Source organism: Strongylocentrotus purpuratus, unplaced genomic scaffold (assembly GCF_000002235.5).
Source record: "Strongylocentrotus purpuratus isolate Spur 01 unplaced genomic scaffold, Spur_5.0 spur5_scaffold_12, whole genome shotgun sequence".
NCBI lineage: Eukaryota > Metazoa > Echinodermata > Echinoidea > Camarodonta > Strongylocentrotidae > Strongylocentrotus > Strongylocentrotus purpuratus.
Genome location: NW_022145597.1, coordinates 5,652,839 through 5,671,182, shown reverse-complemented (window position 1 = coordinate 5,671,182; position 18,344 = coordinate 5,652,839). Strand labels below are relative to the sequence as shown.

Below are 18,344 nucleotides of genomic sequence, written 5' to 3'. Positions count from 1 at the left end.
TTACAGTTTATTATGACAACAAATGACCCATTGGATTTGCCCATTTGTCAAGAAGATACACTAAACCGAAAAATAGACTATTGTCTGACCTGATCTCGTTGTCGGTGTCTCCCCGGAGAATCTTTGCGCTTTTCTGCATGGACGTGTAGTAGCGCTGCTCAGCACCAGCATAAACCTGATCACCTTCTAGAGTGAAAGCCTCTCTGCAGTTCTTAGGGGGCTGTCTCAGGGAATTCCGGACATCCTTGCTTAATTTCTCAATCAATAAGATGCTCTCTACACCACGCTGAAGATAGGATTCAAAGGGTTAAATGAACACTGTCTATGTCATCAATGTCAATAAAAGGCTCATGAAGTCATCAATGTTCCAACCCTTGGCTATATGGTTTCAAGAAACAATGAAGATACAACTGTATTAATAATAATAATAGGCATTTCTATAGCACCGTCTATCTACATAATTCTATTCCGAGGCGCATTTATTATTACCCTGGCTTTAGCCTAGCTGCCATTACAGCGCTCCAGCATCTCAAGGACTTTGTGATACATATTATTATTATATCCATGGATATATTGTATCCATGGAAAAAAAAGAGAATAATTTGCAATAGACAAAACAAACTTATAAATGTAAATATTCTTCAAGATCTGTTTGTACCCGACCAAACCCTCTGTATCTATATCAGCATTTCAATATATTTCAATAAAAACCTCATAGGTTGCATTAAATTCATTGGATAGATTCCCCTAACTATCTGAAGTACAATGAAGTTTACCTGATTGACAAGAGTGTTGAAGATTACTGAATTGCTGACATCAACGATATCTAGAAAGCCGGGGAAGTCGTTACTCTGTACAGATGAACTACGGATGTCATACCGGTTTGCCTGTATAGTGACCAAGATTGATGAGAAGGCCGGGTGAAAGAAGAGGTATCGCATATCTAGATAGTGTTACGTCAGCAAATATTTGCCAGAAATGTTTTACACTTGCAGCAATAAAAGGGTTGTATGACACATGTGTAAGAATATTTATAAATATTCATTACGAGCAGCTACACTGTAAGCGTGCACGAATACTTGTGACGTAATAAAGAGTTTTAAGACTCATCAGTTTTGAGTTAGACACCTGTACATGATGTCATCCGTGTCTTGTATTGTGCTAGTTAGTTGGATTTGAGTGAATCAACGCTAAGGCTAACAGCTATCAAAACATGATAGCAGCGGTGGGATAAAACAATATGCCACAGTGACATCTGCTGCACAGTCACTATGAGTTCTTAATATCAATCCTGGAACAAACACTGTACATAACCCTAACCTTGACAATTTTAATTGCACATATTGTACGTTCAGAGACGGAAGGGCTCTAACTGGTGTATTTGTACATAGAGTAAACATCCTTATAACACTACGCAGGTGATATCAAGTACCTTATTATCATCCTGACTTAAAGCCTAGGTGCCTTTCAAGGTTTTCAAAAGCACTCAATAAATCACTTCCAAACAGACAGTCAATTACTGCATCTTGGAAGAGAGTCCAAAATATACACTAAACCAAGCCAAGCCACTAATGTCTTTCCAAAGGACATCTGACCCAGTCACACCACTACACCGTCTACAAACTAACCAACACGTGAGGAAATGTTGGCCATTTGGGGTATTGTCGTTTTTTGTCTGTTTGTTTAGTCTTCTGGGCTGGTGTTGGCTTTTCAGCGTGACTAGGCTACAGGCTAGGTACAGAAGAGATTTGAATTCTGGGGATATATCCACTTGACAGCTAGAACTCGACACAAAGCAACTGGCAAATAGAGTCCTGGAATACTTCAAATCTGAGGTATGCCAGGACTCTGTTCCAATGACACAAACAAAAACTGTAATGAAAATAATTAAAATAATAACAATATAGCGCGTTTCCCATATACAAATTTCAAATGCACTTTACAATTTTGTTTGTTACCGACAGAAAAGGTGAGTTTTGAAATAATGAACTATCCATGTGTACCTCAAACTTTGAAGTAATGATAGAGGGTTGAGTAGCATTCTGTGGGATGAGACGATTCATGATGTCCTTGAGGATACTAGCATCATGCTGGTCATGACAACGGAAGGAATATATCAATCGTTTCAAGCAAGATTCCACACCAAGCGCCCAACGAACATCCTTCAGCTTTAAGAATGATCCTGGAAAAAAAACAGATTTTTGAACAAAACCTACTGAGCAAGTTGTTTTTAGCTGACACAAAGAATCATTACGTAATAAACACTCTAAAACTCCAATCCATTTTTATATCAAGTCAATGAACTAAGGTAAAAGAGTGATCTTTTTTTCATAATTAAAAGTATTGAGCAGTAATATGGAAAGCATCTGTTGGATAGGCTTTCTACATCATGGGGGTGGAGACGGTTGTTTGACAATTCATCAGATAACATGTACATGAAACATTTGTTATACATCATAAAAAGAAATCTAGGAATTCAGTCGAGGTAAATCATTCTCCAATCCCATGTATTCCTTCTTTAGTAAACTGTTTGTTGTAACACAGACAAGCAAATATTTGTTGGACATTTGTTGCACGCATCCCAACCTGCCTTTTATTTGGCACCTAAAAAAACACCTCTGCTGGGGTTCAAACGCAGCATGTGCAAATGAGAGTTCTCTGCTAAAACAATGGTAACAAATTCTTACCCACAGGACCAAGGGGTTTCTGGTGGAACTGATTGTTAGCAGTACATTGGTCAATCTCTGCCAGTAAGTTAGGCATGTAGTCCGCGTACAGCTTCAGCCTTTTCTTTCTGCTTCCTTCAAGGTTATCTAGTCTTCTCTTCTCAGCAGTTACGGCTGGAGTTAGCGCACTATCTGTGGATCTGCAGACACCATCATGACATTTGCCAGAACTGTATTACTATCTCATGAAACAAATTTAGCAGGATGGTTTGAATCATTAATTATTGAGTCTATGGCACAGTATTTACCTGTGACAGGTTCGATGTCTATATGTTTGAGATACACCTGTACCTTCCTTCAACTCAAAGAGGTGCTATATGGCTCGGTGGTAGAGCAGTGGTCTCGTAACTAGGAGGTCTCAGGTTTGAAACCAATTTGATGCGCTATTGCCCTTTGATAAGGCATTAATCCTCATTACCAAGTCCCTCAGAGAGGACTTAAAGCCATTGGTCCCCTGGTTGCTTTCTTAGCAAACCAACCAACCAATGTAGTCTACTGGCGAATTGAAGTTGGCTGCTTGTTTCATAGAATCTTCATAGAACCATCATGGAAACTGTGGCTAACTTTAGTTTTCCAATATATATCTGAGGAGGGTATCTGAACCAAAGACATCAAAACTTTCAGAGCTAAATTCCATTTGGATCCGATGCGTCATAGAGCTCATTCCTATCACGAAATTTTGCTTTTGTTAAATGCATTACACACCTTGGATGGTTTTAAGCTCAATATTAATTTCAACTGTTTTGCAGCTTATGAACAAATTTCCATCTACATATTTACCAGAATTTGAAGGTGCATCATGCATAAAATATGCACTTCCATGAAGATCCAGTATTTCTTTATTATGCATGGTATTATTTACCAAGGGGAAATTTAAGAAACTACTTTTTTTTTCATTTGCAGATTAAGCATGCAATCTCTTGTAGACGGAAAACTTCACCATTTTATTCCTATTTATTGCCATGGATACAAACTATTGTATCAATACAAGTCTTTTTAAGCATGATTTACAATTTGTTTATCTTAATTTTTCATCAAATATCTTACTGCAGTCCGTAATTCTGCTCTCTAGCACTGTTGACAGCAAACTGGTCAATCTCCCTGGCAGCATTCTGCTTCTGAGCTTCCAGATCTCTCTTCTCTTCCATCAATGCAGAGACTTGTCTTTCTTTCTCAAGCCTCTCCTCTTCAAACTGTGCCTGGTCCCTGTGGTTGCAACAAAAAATACAGAAAATTCATGATTTACGTCCTGTCATCTTTACAGTTTATTATGACAACAAATGACCCATTGGATTTGCCCATTTGTCAAGAAGATACACTAAACCGAAAAATAGACTATTGTCTGACCTGATCTCGTTGTCGGTGTCTCCCCGGAGAATCTTTGCGCTTTTCTGCATGGACGTGTAGTAGCGCTGCTCAGCACCAGCATAAACCTGATCACCTTCTAGAGTGAAAGCCTCTCTGCAGTTCTTAGGGGGCTGTCTCAGGGAATTCCGGACATCCTTGCTTAATTTCTCAATCAATAAGATGCTCTCTACACCACGCTGAAGATAGGATTCAAAGGGTTAAATGAACACTGTCTATGTCATCAATGTCAATAAAAGGCTCATGAAGTCATCAATGTTCCAACCCTTGGCTATATGGTTTCAAGAAACAATGAAGATACAACTGTATTAATAATAATAATAGGCATTTCTATAGCACCGTCTATCTACATAATTCTATTCCGAGGCGCATTTATTATTACCCTGGCTTTAGCCTAGCTGCCATTACAGCGCTCCAGCATCTCAAGGACTTTGTGTCAGATTGAAAATGATACATATTATTGTATCCATGGAAAAAAAAGAGAATAATTTGCAATAGACAAAACAAACTTATAAATGTAAATATTCTTCAAGATCTGTTTGTACCCGACCAAACCCTCTGTATCTATATCAGCATTTCAATATATTTCAATAAAAACCTCATAGGTTGCATTAAATTCATTGGATAGATTCCCCTAACTATCTGAAGTACAATGAAGTTTACCTGATTGACAAGAGTGTTGAAGATTACTGAATTGCTGACATCAACGATATCTAGAAAGCCGGGGAAGTCGTTACTCTGTACAGATGAACTACGGATGTCATACCGGTTTGCCTGTATAGTGACCAAGATTGATGAGAAGGCCGGGTGAAAGAAGAGGTATCGCATATCTAGATAGTGTTACGTCAGCAAATATTTGCCAGAAATGTTTTACACTTGCAGCAATAAAAGGGTTGTATGACACATGTGTAAGAATATTTATAAATATTCATTACGAGCAGCTACACTGTAAGCGCGCACGAATACTTGTGACGTAATAAAGAGTTTTAAGACTCATCAGTTTTGAGTTAGACACCTGTACATGATGTCATCCGTGTCTTGTATTGTGCTAGTTAGTTGGATTTGAGTGAATCAACGCTAAGGCTAACAGCTATCAAAACATGATAGCAGCGGTGGGATAAAACAATATGCCACAGTGACATCTGCTGCACAGTCACTATGAGTTCTTAATATCAATCCTGGAACAAACACTGTACATAACCCTAACCTTGACAATTTTAATTGCACATATTGTACGTTCAGAGACGGAAGGGCTCTAACTGGTGTATTTGTACATAGAGTAAACATCCTTATAACACTACGCAGGTAATATCAAGTACCATATCATCATCCTGACTTTAAGCTTAGGTGCCTTTCAAGGTTTTCAAAAGCACTCAATAAATTATGTCCAAACAGACAGTCAATTACTGCACCTTGGAAGAGAGTCCAAAATATACACTAAACCAAGCCAAGCCACTAATGTCTTTCCAAAGGACATCTGACCCAGTCACACCACCGTCTACAAACTAACCAACATGTGAGGAAATGTTGGCCATTTGGAGTATTGTCGTTTTTTGTCTGTTTGTTTAGTCTTCTGGGCTGGTGTTGGCATGTCAGCGTGACTATATATGGTACAAGGGTACAGAAGAGATTTGAATTTTGGAGATATATCCACTTGACAGTTAGAACTCTACACAAAGCAACTGGCAAATAGAGTCCTGGAATACTTCAAATCTGAGGTATGCCAGGACTCTGTTCCAATGACACAAACAAAAACTATAATGATAATGAAACAATTAAAAATTATTATAATAATGTATTCATATAGCGCGTTTCCAATATACAAGTTCAAATGCACATTACAATTTTGTTACTGACAGAAAAGGGGAGTTTTGAAATAATGAACTATCCTTGTGTACCTCAAACATTGAAGTAATGATAGAGGGTTGAGGAGTATTCTGTGGGATGAGACGATTCATGATCTCCTTGAGAACACTAGCATCATGGTCATCATGACAACGGAAGGAATACATCAATCGTTTCAAGCAAGATTCCACACCAAGCGCCCAACGAACATCCGTCAGCTTTAAGAATGATCCTGGAAAAAAACAACAGATTTTTGAACAAAACGAATCATTATGAAATAAATACTCTAAAACTGCAATCCATTTTTATATCAAGTGAATGAACTTGGGTAAAAGAGTGATATTTTTTTCATAATTAAAAGTATTGAGCAGTAATATGGAAAGCATCTGTTGGATAGGTCTTCTACATCATGGGGGTGGGGCAGGTTGTTTGACAATTCATCAGATAACATGTATATTAAACATTTGTTGTACATCATAAAAAGAAATCTAGGAATTCAGTCGAGGTAAGTCATTCTCCAATCCCATATATTCCTTTTCTTCTTTAGTAAACTGTTTGTTGTAACACAGACAAGCAAATATTTGTTGGACCATTGTTGCACGCATCCCCACCTGCCTTTTATGTGGCACCTAAAAAAACACCTCTGCTGGGGGTTTAAACGCAGCATGTGCAAATGAGAGTTCTCTGCTAAAGCAATGGTAACACATTCTTACCCACAGGACCAAGGGGTTTCTGGTGGAACTGATTGTTAGCAGTACACCGGTCAATCTCTGCCAGTAAGTTTGGCATGTAGTCCGCATACAGCTTCAGCCTTTTCTTGCTGCTTCCTTCAAGGTTCTCTAGTCTTCTCTTCCCAGCAGTTACCGCTTGAGTTAGCTCACTATCTTTGGATCTGCAAACACCATCATGACATTTGCCAGAACTGTATTACTATCTCATGAAACAAATTTAGCAGGATGGTTTGAATCATTAATTATTGAGTCTATGGCACAGTATTTACCTGTGACAGGTTCGATGTCTATATGTTCGAGATACACCTGTACCTTCCTTCAACTCAAAGAGGTGCTATATGGCTCGGTGGTAGAGCAGTGGTCTCGTAACTAGGAGGTCTCGGGTTTGAAATCAATTTGATGCGCTAGTGCCCTTTGGTAAAGCATTAATCTTCATTGCCAAGTCCCTCAGAGAGGACTTTTACAGCCATTGGTCCCCTGGTTGCTTTCTTAGCAAACCAACCAACCAATGTAGTCTACTGGCGAATTGAAGTTGGCTGCTTGTTTCATAGAATCTTAATAGAACCATCATGGAAACTGTGGCTAACTTTAGTTTTCCAATATATATCTGAGGAGGGTATCTGAACCAAAGACATCAAAACTTTCAGAGCTAAATTCCATTTGGATGCGTCATAGAGCTCATTCCTATCATGATAACTTGCTTTTGTTAAATGCATTACAAACTTTGGATGGTTTCAATTTGAAGGTGCATCATGCATAAAATATGCACTTCCATGAAGATCCTGTATTTCTTTATTATGCATGGTATTATTTACCAAGGGGAAATTTAAGAAACTACTTTTTTTTTCATTTGCAGATGAAGCATGCAATCTCTTGTACACTGAAAACTTCACTATTTCATTCCTATTTATTGCCATGGATACAAACAGCTATATCAATACAAGTCATGTCAAGCATGATTTACAATTTGTTTATCTTAATTTTTCATCAAATATCTTACTGCAATCCGTAATTCTGCTCTCTAGCACTGTTGACAGCAAACTGGTCAATCTCCCTGGCAACATTCTGCTTCTGAGCTTCCAGATCTCTCTTCTCTTCCATCAATGCAGAGACTCGTCTTTCTCTCTCAAGCCTGTCCTCTTCAAACTGTGCCTGGTCCCTGTGATTGCAACAAGAAATACAGAAAATTCATGATTTACGTCCTGTCATCTTTACAGTTTATTATGACAACAAATGACCTATTAGATTTGCCCATTTGTCAAGAAGATACACTAAACCGAAAAATAGACTATTGTCTGACCTGATCTCGTTGTCGGTGTCTCCCCGGAGAATCTTTGCACTTTTCTGCATGGACGTGTAGTAGCGCTGCTCAGCACCAGCATAAACCTGATCACCTTCTAGAGTGAAAGCCTCTCTGCAGTTCTTAGGGGGCTGTCTCAGGGAATTCCGGACATCCTTGCTTAATTTCTCAATCAATAAGATGCTCTCTACACCACGCTGAAGATAGGATTCAAAGGGTTAAATGAACACTGTCTATGTCATCAATGTCAATAAAAGGCTCATGAAGTCATCAATGTTCAAACCCTTGGCTATATGGTTTCAAGAAACAATGAAGATACAACTGTATTAATAATAATAATAGGCATTTCTATAGCACCGTCTATCTACATAATTCTATTCCAAGGCGCATTTATTATTACCCTGGCTTTAGCCTAGCTGCCATTACAGCGCTCCAGCATCTCAAGGACTTTGTGTCAGATTGAAAATGATACATATTATTGTATCCATGGAAAAAAAAAAAGAGAATAATTTGCAATAGACAAAACAAACTTATAAATGTAAATATTCTTCAAGATCTGTTTGTACCCGACCAAACACTCTGTATCTATATCAGCATTTCAATATATTTCAATAAAAACCTCATAGGTTGCATTAAATTCATTGGATAGACTCCCCTAACCATCTGAAGTACAATGAAGTTTACCTGATTGACAAGAGTGTTGAAGATTACTGGATTGCTGACATCAACGATATCTAGAAAGCCGGGGAAGTCGTTACTCTGTACAGATGAACTACGGATGTCATACCGGTTTGCCTGTATAGTGACCAAGATTGATGAGAAGGCCGGGTGAAAGAAGAGGTATCGCATATCTAGATAGTGTTACGTCAGCAAATATTTGCCAGAAATGTTTTACACTTGCAGCAATAAAAGGGTTGTATGACACATGTGTAAGAATATTTATAAATATTCATTAGGAGCAGCTACACTGTAAGCGCGCACGAATACTTGTGACGTAATAAAGAGTTTTAAGACTCATCAGTTTTGAGTTAGACACATGAACATGATGTCATCCGTGTCTTGTATTGTGCTAGTTAGTTAGATTTGAGTGAATCAATGCTAGGCTAACAGCTATCAAAACATGATGTCATCCGTGTCTTTTATTGTGCTAGTTAGTTAGATTTGAGTGAATCAACGCTAGGCTAACAGCTATCAAAACATGATGTCATCCGTGTCTTGTATTGTGCTAGTTAGTTAGATTTGAGTGAATCAACGCTAAGGCTAACAGCTATCAAAACATGATGTCATCCGTGTCTTGTATTGTGCTAGTTAGTTAGATTTGAGTGAATCAACACTAGGCTAACAGCTATCCAAACATGATGTTGTCCGTGTCTTTTATTGTGCTAGTTAGTTAGATTTGAGTGAATCAACGCTAGGCTAACAGCTATCAAAACATGATGGCAGCGGTGGGATATAACAATATGCCACAGTGACATCGGCTGCACAGTCACTATGAGTTCTTAATATCAATCCTGGAACAAACACTGTACATAACCCTAAACCCTTGACAATTTTAATTGCACATATTTTACGATCAGAGACAGAAGGGCTCTAACTGGTGTATTTGTACATAGAGTAAACATCCTTATAACGTTAAGCAGGGGATATCCAGTACCATATTATCACTCAACAAATTATTTCCAAACAGACAGTCAATTAAAGGTACTACAAAGTTTTGGGAAATTTGAAAATTGGGTGGATAGTGAAACTTTACAATTTTGATATATTTGGATGCCCCTGTGGATGTCTTATAAGCACTAAAAATATTAGCCCCTATAACACTTCTGTTTTTCGAGAAATAATAAAATTGAATATAAAAAATTTACCGGTGCTCCCAGTAAATTTTGATAAATTTCAAATAGCACCTATGGCCGTACAATGGTAGCTGCGACCATGACAATCTCAGAATATGTAGTTGTGATCTATAATTTCCAAACAGGAATAAGTAACAGGTCGATTTTAGTCAATAAACATTGTTTCATAGCTAAATTAATATCTTGACTGTGAGAGGGAGCTACACAACATAAAGAGTTTATTATTTATAATTTCATAAATTTAGACTCGATTTCAACCGCGACAATGACCAATGAATATTGTAGAAACGCATATGCTTCCAATATGTTAATTTAAACCAAATTCATGACCCCATACCAAAACTTTGTAATATCTTTAATGCATCTTAGAAGAGAGTCCAAAATATAGACCAATGTCTTTCCAAAGGACATCTTACCCAGTCACACCACTAGACCAACTACAAACTACCCAACATGTGAGAACATGTTGGCCATTTGGGGTATTGTCATTTTTTGTCTGTTTGTTTAGTCTTCTGGGCTGGTGTAGTTGGCTTGTCAGCGTGATTAGGCTACAAGGGTACAGATTTACAGAAGAGATTTGTATTCTGAAGATATATCCACTTGAACTCTACACAAAGCAACTTGAAAATAGAGTCCTGGAATACTTCAAATCTGAAGTATGCCAGGACTCTGTTCCAATGACACAAACAAAAACTATAATGATAATGAAAAATAATATAAAAAAATAATAATAATGTATTGATATAGCCTGTTTCCCATATACAAGTTCAAATGCACTTTACAATTTTGTTACTGACAGAAAAGGGGAGTTTTGAGATAATGAACTATCCTTGTGTACCTCAAACTTTGAAGTAATGATGGAAGGCTGAGTAGCATTCTGTGGGATGAGACGATTCATGATCTCCTTGAGGATACTAGCATCATGCTGGTCATCACAACGGAAGGAATACATCAATCGTTTTAAGCAAGCTTCCACACCAAGCGCCCAACGAACATCCTTCAGCTTCAAGAATGATCCTGGAAAAAAAAGAAGAAGATTTTTGAACTAAAGCTACTGAGCAAGTTGTTTTTTGCTGACACAAAGAATCATTACGTAATTAATACTCTAAAACTACAATCTATTTTTATATCAAGTTAATGAATTAAAAGTATTGAGCAGTAATATGGAAAGCATCTGTTGGATAGGTCTTCTACATCATGGGGGATGGTTGTTTGACAATTCATCAGATAACATGTACATTAAACATTGGTTATACATCATAAAATGAAATCTAGGTATTAAGTCAAAGTAAGTCATTCTCCAATCCCATATTCCTTTTCTCTCTTAGTAAACTGTATGTTGTAACACAGACAAGCAAATATTTGTTGGACCATTTTTGCACACATCCCCACCTGCCTTTTATGTGGCACCTAAAAAAACACCTCTGCTGGGGGTTCAAACACAGCATGTGCAAATGAGAGTTCTCTGCTAAAGCAATGGTAACAAATTCTTACCCACGGGACCAAGGGGTTTCTGGTGGAACTGATTGTTAGCAGTACACCGGTCAATCTCTGCCAGTAAGTTTGGCATGTAGTCCGCATATAGCTTCAGTCTTTTCTTGCTGCTTCCTTCAAGGTTCTCTAGTCTTCTCTTCCCAGCAGTTACCGCTTGAGTTAGCTCACTATCTTTGGATCTGCAAACACCATCATGACATTTGCCAGAACTGTATTACTATCTCTTGAAACAAATTTAGCAGGATGGTTTGAATTGTTACGTATTGAGTCTATGGCACAGTATTTACCTGTGACATACATGTTCGATGTCTGTATGTTCGAGATACACCTGTACCTTCCTTCAACTCAAAGAGGCACTATGGCTCAGTGGTAGAGCAGTGGTCACGTAACTAGGAGGTCTCGGGTTTGAAATCAATTTGATACGCTAGTGCCCTTTGGTAAAGCATTAATCCTCATTGCCAAGTCCCTCAGAGAGGACACAGCCATTGGTCCCCTGGTTGCTTTCTTTGCAAACCAACCAAATACCAACTAAACCAACCAACCAAATACCAACTAAACCAACCAACCAATGTAGTCTGCTGGCCATTTGAAGTTGGCTGCTTGTTTTATAGAATCTTCATAGAACCATCATGGAAACTGTGGCTAACTTTAGTTTTCCAATACATATATCTGAGGAGGGTATCTGAACCAAAGACATCAAAACTTTCAGAGCTAAATTCCATTTGGATGCATCATAGAGCTCATTCCTATCACGATAACTTGCTTTTGTTAAATGCATTACAAACTTTGGATGGTTTCAAGCTCAATATCAATTTCAATTGTTTTACGGCTCATGAACAAATTTCCACCTACATTTTTACCAGAATTTGAAGGTGCATCATGCATAAAATATGCACTTCCATGAAGATCCTGTATTATGCATGGTATTATTTACCAAGGAGAAATTTATTAAAGAAAGTACTTTTTTTCATTTGCAGATTAAGCATGCAATCTCTTTTACACTGAAAACTTCACCATTTTATTCCTATTTATTGCCATTGATACAAACTATTATATCAATACAAGTCATGTCAAGCATGATTTACAATTTGTTTATCTTAATTTTTCATAAAATATCTTACTGCAGTCCGTAATTCTGCTCTCTAGCAATGTTGACGGCATTTATAGCAAACTGGTCAATCTCCCTGGCAGCATTCTGCTTCTGAGCTTCCAGATCTCTCTTCTCTTCCATCAATGCAGAGACTCGTCTTTCTCTCTCAAGCCTTTCCTCTTCAAACTGTGCCTCGTCCCTGTGGTTGCAACAAGAATTACCAGAAATTCACGATTCACGTCCTGTTATCTTCACACTTTATTATGACAAGTGAATGACCAAATTATGCAGCGCCTGATTATATATCCCTGCTTGGAGTGTAAGTCTTGGTGATAATGTAAATTTCTTTAAAATAATTCAAATGAACTAAAATCTCTCTCTCTCTCTCGAGCCTCTCCCCTTAAAGATACTATGTCCCTTTTGCAGCCAACATCAAATTCTGTAGAACTTTTTAGGAATTATGAATATGTCATGTATGTCCTATCTGTGAAATTTAAACGTTAGCAGATTATGCAAGGAAACCCGTTTACTTTCTAGACTTCCCTGTCAGACACTATTGAGAGACTGACTGACTGACATCTTTTTTCTTTGGTAGTAACATACATAACACGAGCTGTACTACATGAGCATTTGTCTACATCAATAACCCACTACTTGTACTAGCCAAAATTAAACTGATTGAATCTTTGTGCAGCACAAAACATACAACCATTCGGTACCAGGGTCTGAAAATCAGACTATTACTAATGCGATTGCAATCACTTGAGTCGATTCAACAACTAATGGTCAATATTTTCCCACAAAAAGCTATTTTCAAACCCTTCATTATTTTTGAGGAAAGTTTTAAATAAATAATGTGTGTATGCAACTCCTGTTCAAAGGAATGAGACAAATATCACACCTTTATTTTCAGGAAGTGCTTTTAAAAATCTACTGCAATATGGGGTGTAATGCTAATACCATAAAAAAAGTGCGCGGGTGTGTGTGTGTGAGGGGGATAGAAAGAGAGGGAGAAGCAGAGATAGGGGGTTATAAGTACCATATAAGGTATAAAGTGAACAGTAACAAACAAGTTCGTGAGAAAAGAGAGGACAGAATTGGGAAAAACATCTAGACTGAGATTACCTCTCGAGTCTCCCATTAGCTGTAACTCTTGTAGAGTTTGAGGAACTTGGGATGGTAGGTGAATCAGCTTTTATCACAATTGTGGTGTCATTGTCTGAGCTGTGACTGTCATCATCTATAACAATCACCTCCTCAGAAACGATGGGAAACTCCTGAGAATCCTCAATAAGCACCACATCATCTTCAACTTCCTGTTACATAAATTTTGATAGAAAAAGAAAATGTTGAAACATATCAATAAGTCTAACACAAAATATGTATCTACAGATCTGTGTAACAAAAAACATATTGTAGTATATGTAGGGTTAAGTGAGTAATGTTCTTCTTTTCATAAAGAGATTTTTTTAAAGAGATAGCTAGTTTTTAAAAAAAATGACATAAATATACATTTCATGAACACTTTAACAAAGGCAAACAGGAAATTCCTTCTTTCTCCATAGAAGGATGCAGAGTCTAAAGAAGAGTGAGATCATGTAACATTAATGATGAAATTATCAAGATGGAAATAATAGGATTAAGAATGTCTCTGACCTGCTTAACCTGACTGGTCGAAGGCTCGTTGCAATCCACCTCATCTTTCTCAGGTAAGCTCGGTAAAGATGGAGGGAGGTCAACAAATTCTGGCTTTGCAAACTCATGTAGGATGAGTGATATGATGGACAAAGTCTTCCCTAACCCCATATCATCTGCTAGTATACCACCACGCACACTGTCAGGTCGCTTGGCACTCGTGAAGTTTGTTAGTGAGTTGTGGTACAGACCAGATGGTGTAGCTGGCTTATCATTACTCTCTCTGGCTAACATCCAATGTAGGGCTTGCTTCTGATGTGGGTACATTGTACTAACAATGCACTGATAAAATTGAAAAGGAAAAATGACTTGAAACTTAAAAACCTGTATACAAAGACCGCTCAAAGGTGACAAGAAAAGTGGTCTTTACAGACAAATGGTCTTCATATACAGGTTCCTTTAGTACAGGTTTTTGTGCGAAATGATTGTTAAGGGAAACAAAAATGTCATCTTTATATACAGGTGTTCGCTAAATGAGGTTTCACTGTTAATCAATTCACTAAATATACTATGTAAACTTAATTAAGCTAGTAAGTAAGTCGAAGGACAAAGGCAGTAATACAGAATCTCATAAGCAACATAGTACATAACATAATGATTGATTAATTTGTTTGGTTTTCATTCATGAGATTGACAAATTTAAACCTAGATGGGAAGGTCTTTTGAATTGCATTATAATATTAATGTTTATGCAGCTGCCATAAATAGTAAACCCATAAAAATCCCTTTTTTGCCAGTCAAGTACAAATACAGATAAAAGCAAATTCAATCGGTTTTGAAACATCTAATGATAAAACATGAGAAATGTGATTTGCTTTCAACTATTTTCAATGACATTGGCAAAATAAAAGTCCTTCAGTTTCACTTTTCTGTAGAACCAAATCAACTTCAGACACATCTACAAACATAAACCTCAACACTTCTCGATTATAAATCTTTATTAGAAAGAAAAAGAGGAGACGAACATCTTTTTTTTCTCTTAGCTCACCTTGCTTGGTTCTTGCTCAGTTAATTTGAGATTGTCAAAAAGGGTATCCACTTCATTCTTCATCTAAACAATGACAAAGGAAGATTTCATGCATTAACAAATTATAAAACTACCTGTACCAAATGATAACTCATTATGATATAACGTTCCTGTGCGCTTCCAAATTGCTTCGGAATTTATTTCCCCAGATACGAGTGCTCAGCCACTAGTAACACACTAACAGTCCCTTGACCCAGTTAACAATAGGTGATAGGGCTTTTTCAGCTACATGTACTTCCCCCAAAACCTGGAACTCCGTACCCCCGTTCTAAAGAATCACCATACGCTTGCAGCTTTCAATAGGTGTTTGAAAACATGTTTTTTCCAAATTTCTCTCAATATTCCTCTTTGTTTGTAATCAATGTAAGCTTTGTACGAAATATTCTTTTGCTTTATTTGTAAGTATTTTATTTGTATCTTATGAAAAGGTGCTTTATAAATGAAATGCTATTATTATTATATTAATGGTGAAACAGTGAGCATCCCTACATCATAAACACACTCTTACCTCTGTCTCTGACAGCATCACCGACTTGCCCAGGGCATTTCTAGGATTGTAGATGGAGGATTTCTTGCTCTCAACCATGCTCACAGTGTGGCCTCTGCCTTTCAGTATCTGAAGGACTGTCATTTGGTTACATCGAGGTCCATACAGGGAGATATCCACAGGCATACTGTGTACATGTGTGTTCTTATTTCCGCTTGGTACAACACTGAAAATAGCAAATTTTTACTGTAAGTGAGCGATTTCATATATTTTTTTTCTCCCTAATCCACTGAAAACTTTAAGTAATGCAAAATCTTAGTCTAAGGAAATAGATTCCCTTCATTTCCTAAATTTGTGGATACACCTATGAGGCAATGAGGGTGGGAAACAACCATGAAAAGGCGGCTCCAGAATGCCTGCAGTTTTAAACTACAAAAAGAATCGCTCCACGCAGTCATAAATATGCCTCCGCCTGCAACATAATAAGTATTTTTGAATTATCGGATTATAGGTAGTAGTCCTCATTAGCAGACCCTCGCTAATTTTGATGAAGTTTCAAATGTGATCAGGTAATCTTTACAGGGTCATACGTACTCTTACCAATTTTCGCTTCGATAGCATAATTCATTCTCAAGTTATTGCATTCACAAGATATTATAGCAGATTTAAATTGACCCTTAACCGTTTGAGCCCAAAATTCAATCAGTTTGTTATCACGTTCATAAGAATCATTACAGACGGACAGACAACCCGAAAACAGAATGCCTCCGGTACTAACTACGTGTGGCAGAGGCATAACAAATCTATGTGATTAGTATTGTCTATAGAGGATATAGCGACTAGCCTAACATATGATTCTTTATGGTCGATTCATTCAATTCTTAATATCTCAAGGATGAAAATGTTTGTGAACTTACAATCTATTAACCAGTACACCTGTAATAAAAAAATGACATCTGTAGCATATGGCATATGACAAATACACGTAGGTAGTTACTCAAATTGTTTTAAAAACATAAACTGAGATTAAATTCCTATTTCTTAGAAAGAAGAAATCATCCCTAACAAAATAAGTGTCCTATCTTATCATTTGGTGTCCGTTAACCTCACCCTTCAATTCTAGCATAGTTGTTGTCCAAGATGTATGATAATACTTCAGCTAACTCTCTCTTGATGTGTCCAACTTGATCTCCCCAAGCGTTCTCTACCTTCATAGCGTTCTTAAGGTATCTGTTTAGAGGTTCTCGAACAAGTGACACCATCTCATGATCACTGACCTGAGAAATAAAATAACAAATTCAGTCAGAATCAGATTACATTGATTTAAGAATGACATCAGGCATCAGGATTAGTTACAGCCAACCTTACTGTATTCTACATAATTATACTCTTTTGTCATATATAAAATTGGCAATGATTTGTTTGTTATATATTTGTAAAACTGGAACAAAAACAAAAAAAATCAAACAAATAAAGAATCAAATCCAATCAAATATTTGAAATTATGGAAATTTCTTTTCTCGTAAGCTAGTAACGAGGTACTCTATTAACCCTATTTTAACCGGGCTATTTCAGACCAGGTTTTAACCGGGGGGGGGGGGGGGGGGGGGGGGGTCAATTTGACCCTCTCCCTAAGATCTCAGTCGTTTCTCAGCTCATCACCGCGAAAATTAAGGTCTTCTCCGAGTGACCTGGTAATGAGGATTAATGCCTTAACAAAGGGCACTACCGCATCGCCTTGGTTTCGAACCCGGGTCACCGGATTCTGAGACCACTGCTCTACCGACTGAGCTATTGCGCCTCCTCGAATGAACTTGAATACTTGGTATCCAGTCTGCATACATTATTGGTTGCTATGTGGGCAAGCCTCTGTTAGGCTTTAGCTTGTCTAGAACAACCTTTGTTTGAATCAAATTTCAATATGTTAGTAAGCCAGTCTATAACTTGGTATTTTGAAGGTATACTAACCTTGCCAGTATGGTAGTGAAGACCCTCAATACTACCAGGAACCATACCCAGGAAGATATCATCGGTACCAGCCTGAGATGCTGCTATGGGAAGATCCAATTCTAGATGATCTTGATCATCTATCCCATCATCCCATGTTGACTGACTCAAATAATCCTTCGTCAGTGAGAGAGCCTCGGTTAGAGAATAACGGTTGCCATGGCTACACTTCTTCTTCTGCGTCTTTTTCTGATAACTGAAGTCCAATGGTTCTGGTGGATTACAGGACTTTGGTTTGTGACATCCGCTTCTCGGCAAGACTCCTAGAAAAACAAAGAAGTAAACAAAACCTCGTTCATTGCAAACTGAAATGACTCCCAACTCTAGAATTAAAATTGGAAAGTGGAAATTAGCATTAACAAGTGATGGTAACTTTCAAGCTTATTTAAGGCTCAGTCCTACTGTCAAACCTGACTCTTCACCCACTATGACTAATTCTTGGCCATTTGAGTGATGTATTTTTTGTCTTGTTCAACATGTTTGACCCTTTGATCTTTGACCTCATGACCCTTAAAATCTAATCACTTCATTGGCTCTGCAAGATATATACATGTCTTGACTTTGATAGTAATCCGTCTGTCGGTTCTATTGATAATACGTTCACAAGCTATATTTGCATACATAATAATTATGAAAACACCCCCCTAAGTCCGGTGTGTAAAGGCACCTTTCATATAATGAGCCCCATGACCTTTGATCTTTGACCTCATGACCCCTAAAAATC

General features: G+C 37.6%; 1 protein-coding gene across 2 annotated transcripts in view; it reads right to left on the bottom strand.

Moving 5' to 3' along the window:
• LOC100893394 overlaps nucleotides 1–18,344 on the bottom strand; it is a 48,314-nt gene that overhangs the window by 17,068 nt on the left and 12,902 nt on the right. Inside the window, exons 9-24 of one of the 2 annotated variants that reach the window (XM_030981667.1) lie at nucleotides 17,582–17,883; nucleotides 16,724–16,890; nucleotides 15,635–15,839; nucleotides 15,088–15,150; nucleotides 14,061–14,381; nucleotides 13,530–13,720; nucleotides 7,668–7,826; nucleotides 6,650–6,828; nucleotides 5,990–6,168; nucleotides 4,755–4,865; nucleotides 4,074–4,270; nucleotides 3,774–3,932; nucleotides 2,688–2,866; nucleotides 2,004–2,182; nucleotides 777–887; nucleotides 90–286 (exon numbers count right to left, since the gene is read on the bottom strand). In XM_030981667.1, coding sequence (XP_030837527.1) covers nucleotides 90–286; nucleotides 777–887; nucleotides 2,004–2,182; nucleotides 2,688–2,866; nucleotides 3,774–3,932; nucleotides 4,074–4,270; nucleotides 4,755–4,865; nucleotides 5,990–6,168; nucleotides 6,650–6,828; nucleotides 7,668–7,826; nucleotides 13,530–13,720; nucleotides 14,061–14,381; nucleotides 15,088–15,150; nucleotides 15,635–15,839; nucleotides 16,724–16,890; nucleotides 17,582–17,883 — 2,899 coding nt within the window. The remainder of the gene's footprint in view (nucleotides 1–89; nucleotides 287–776; nucleotides 888–2,003; nucleotides 2,183–2,687; nucleotides 2,867–3,773; nucleotides 3,933–4,073; nucleotides 4,271–4,754; nucleotides 4,866–5,989; nucleotides 6,169–6,649; nucleotides 6,829–7,667; nucleotides 7,827–13,529; nucleotides 13,721–14,060; nucleotides 14,382–15,087; nucleotides 15,151–15,634; nucleotides 15,840–16,723; nucleotides 16,891–17,581; nucleotides 17,884–18,344) is intronic. The other variant, XM_030981669.1, reaches the window with a different exon arrangement.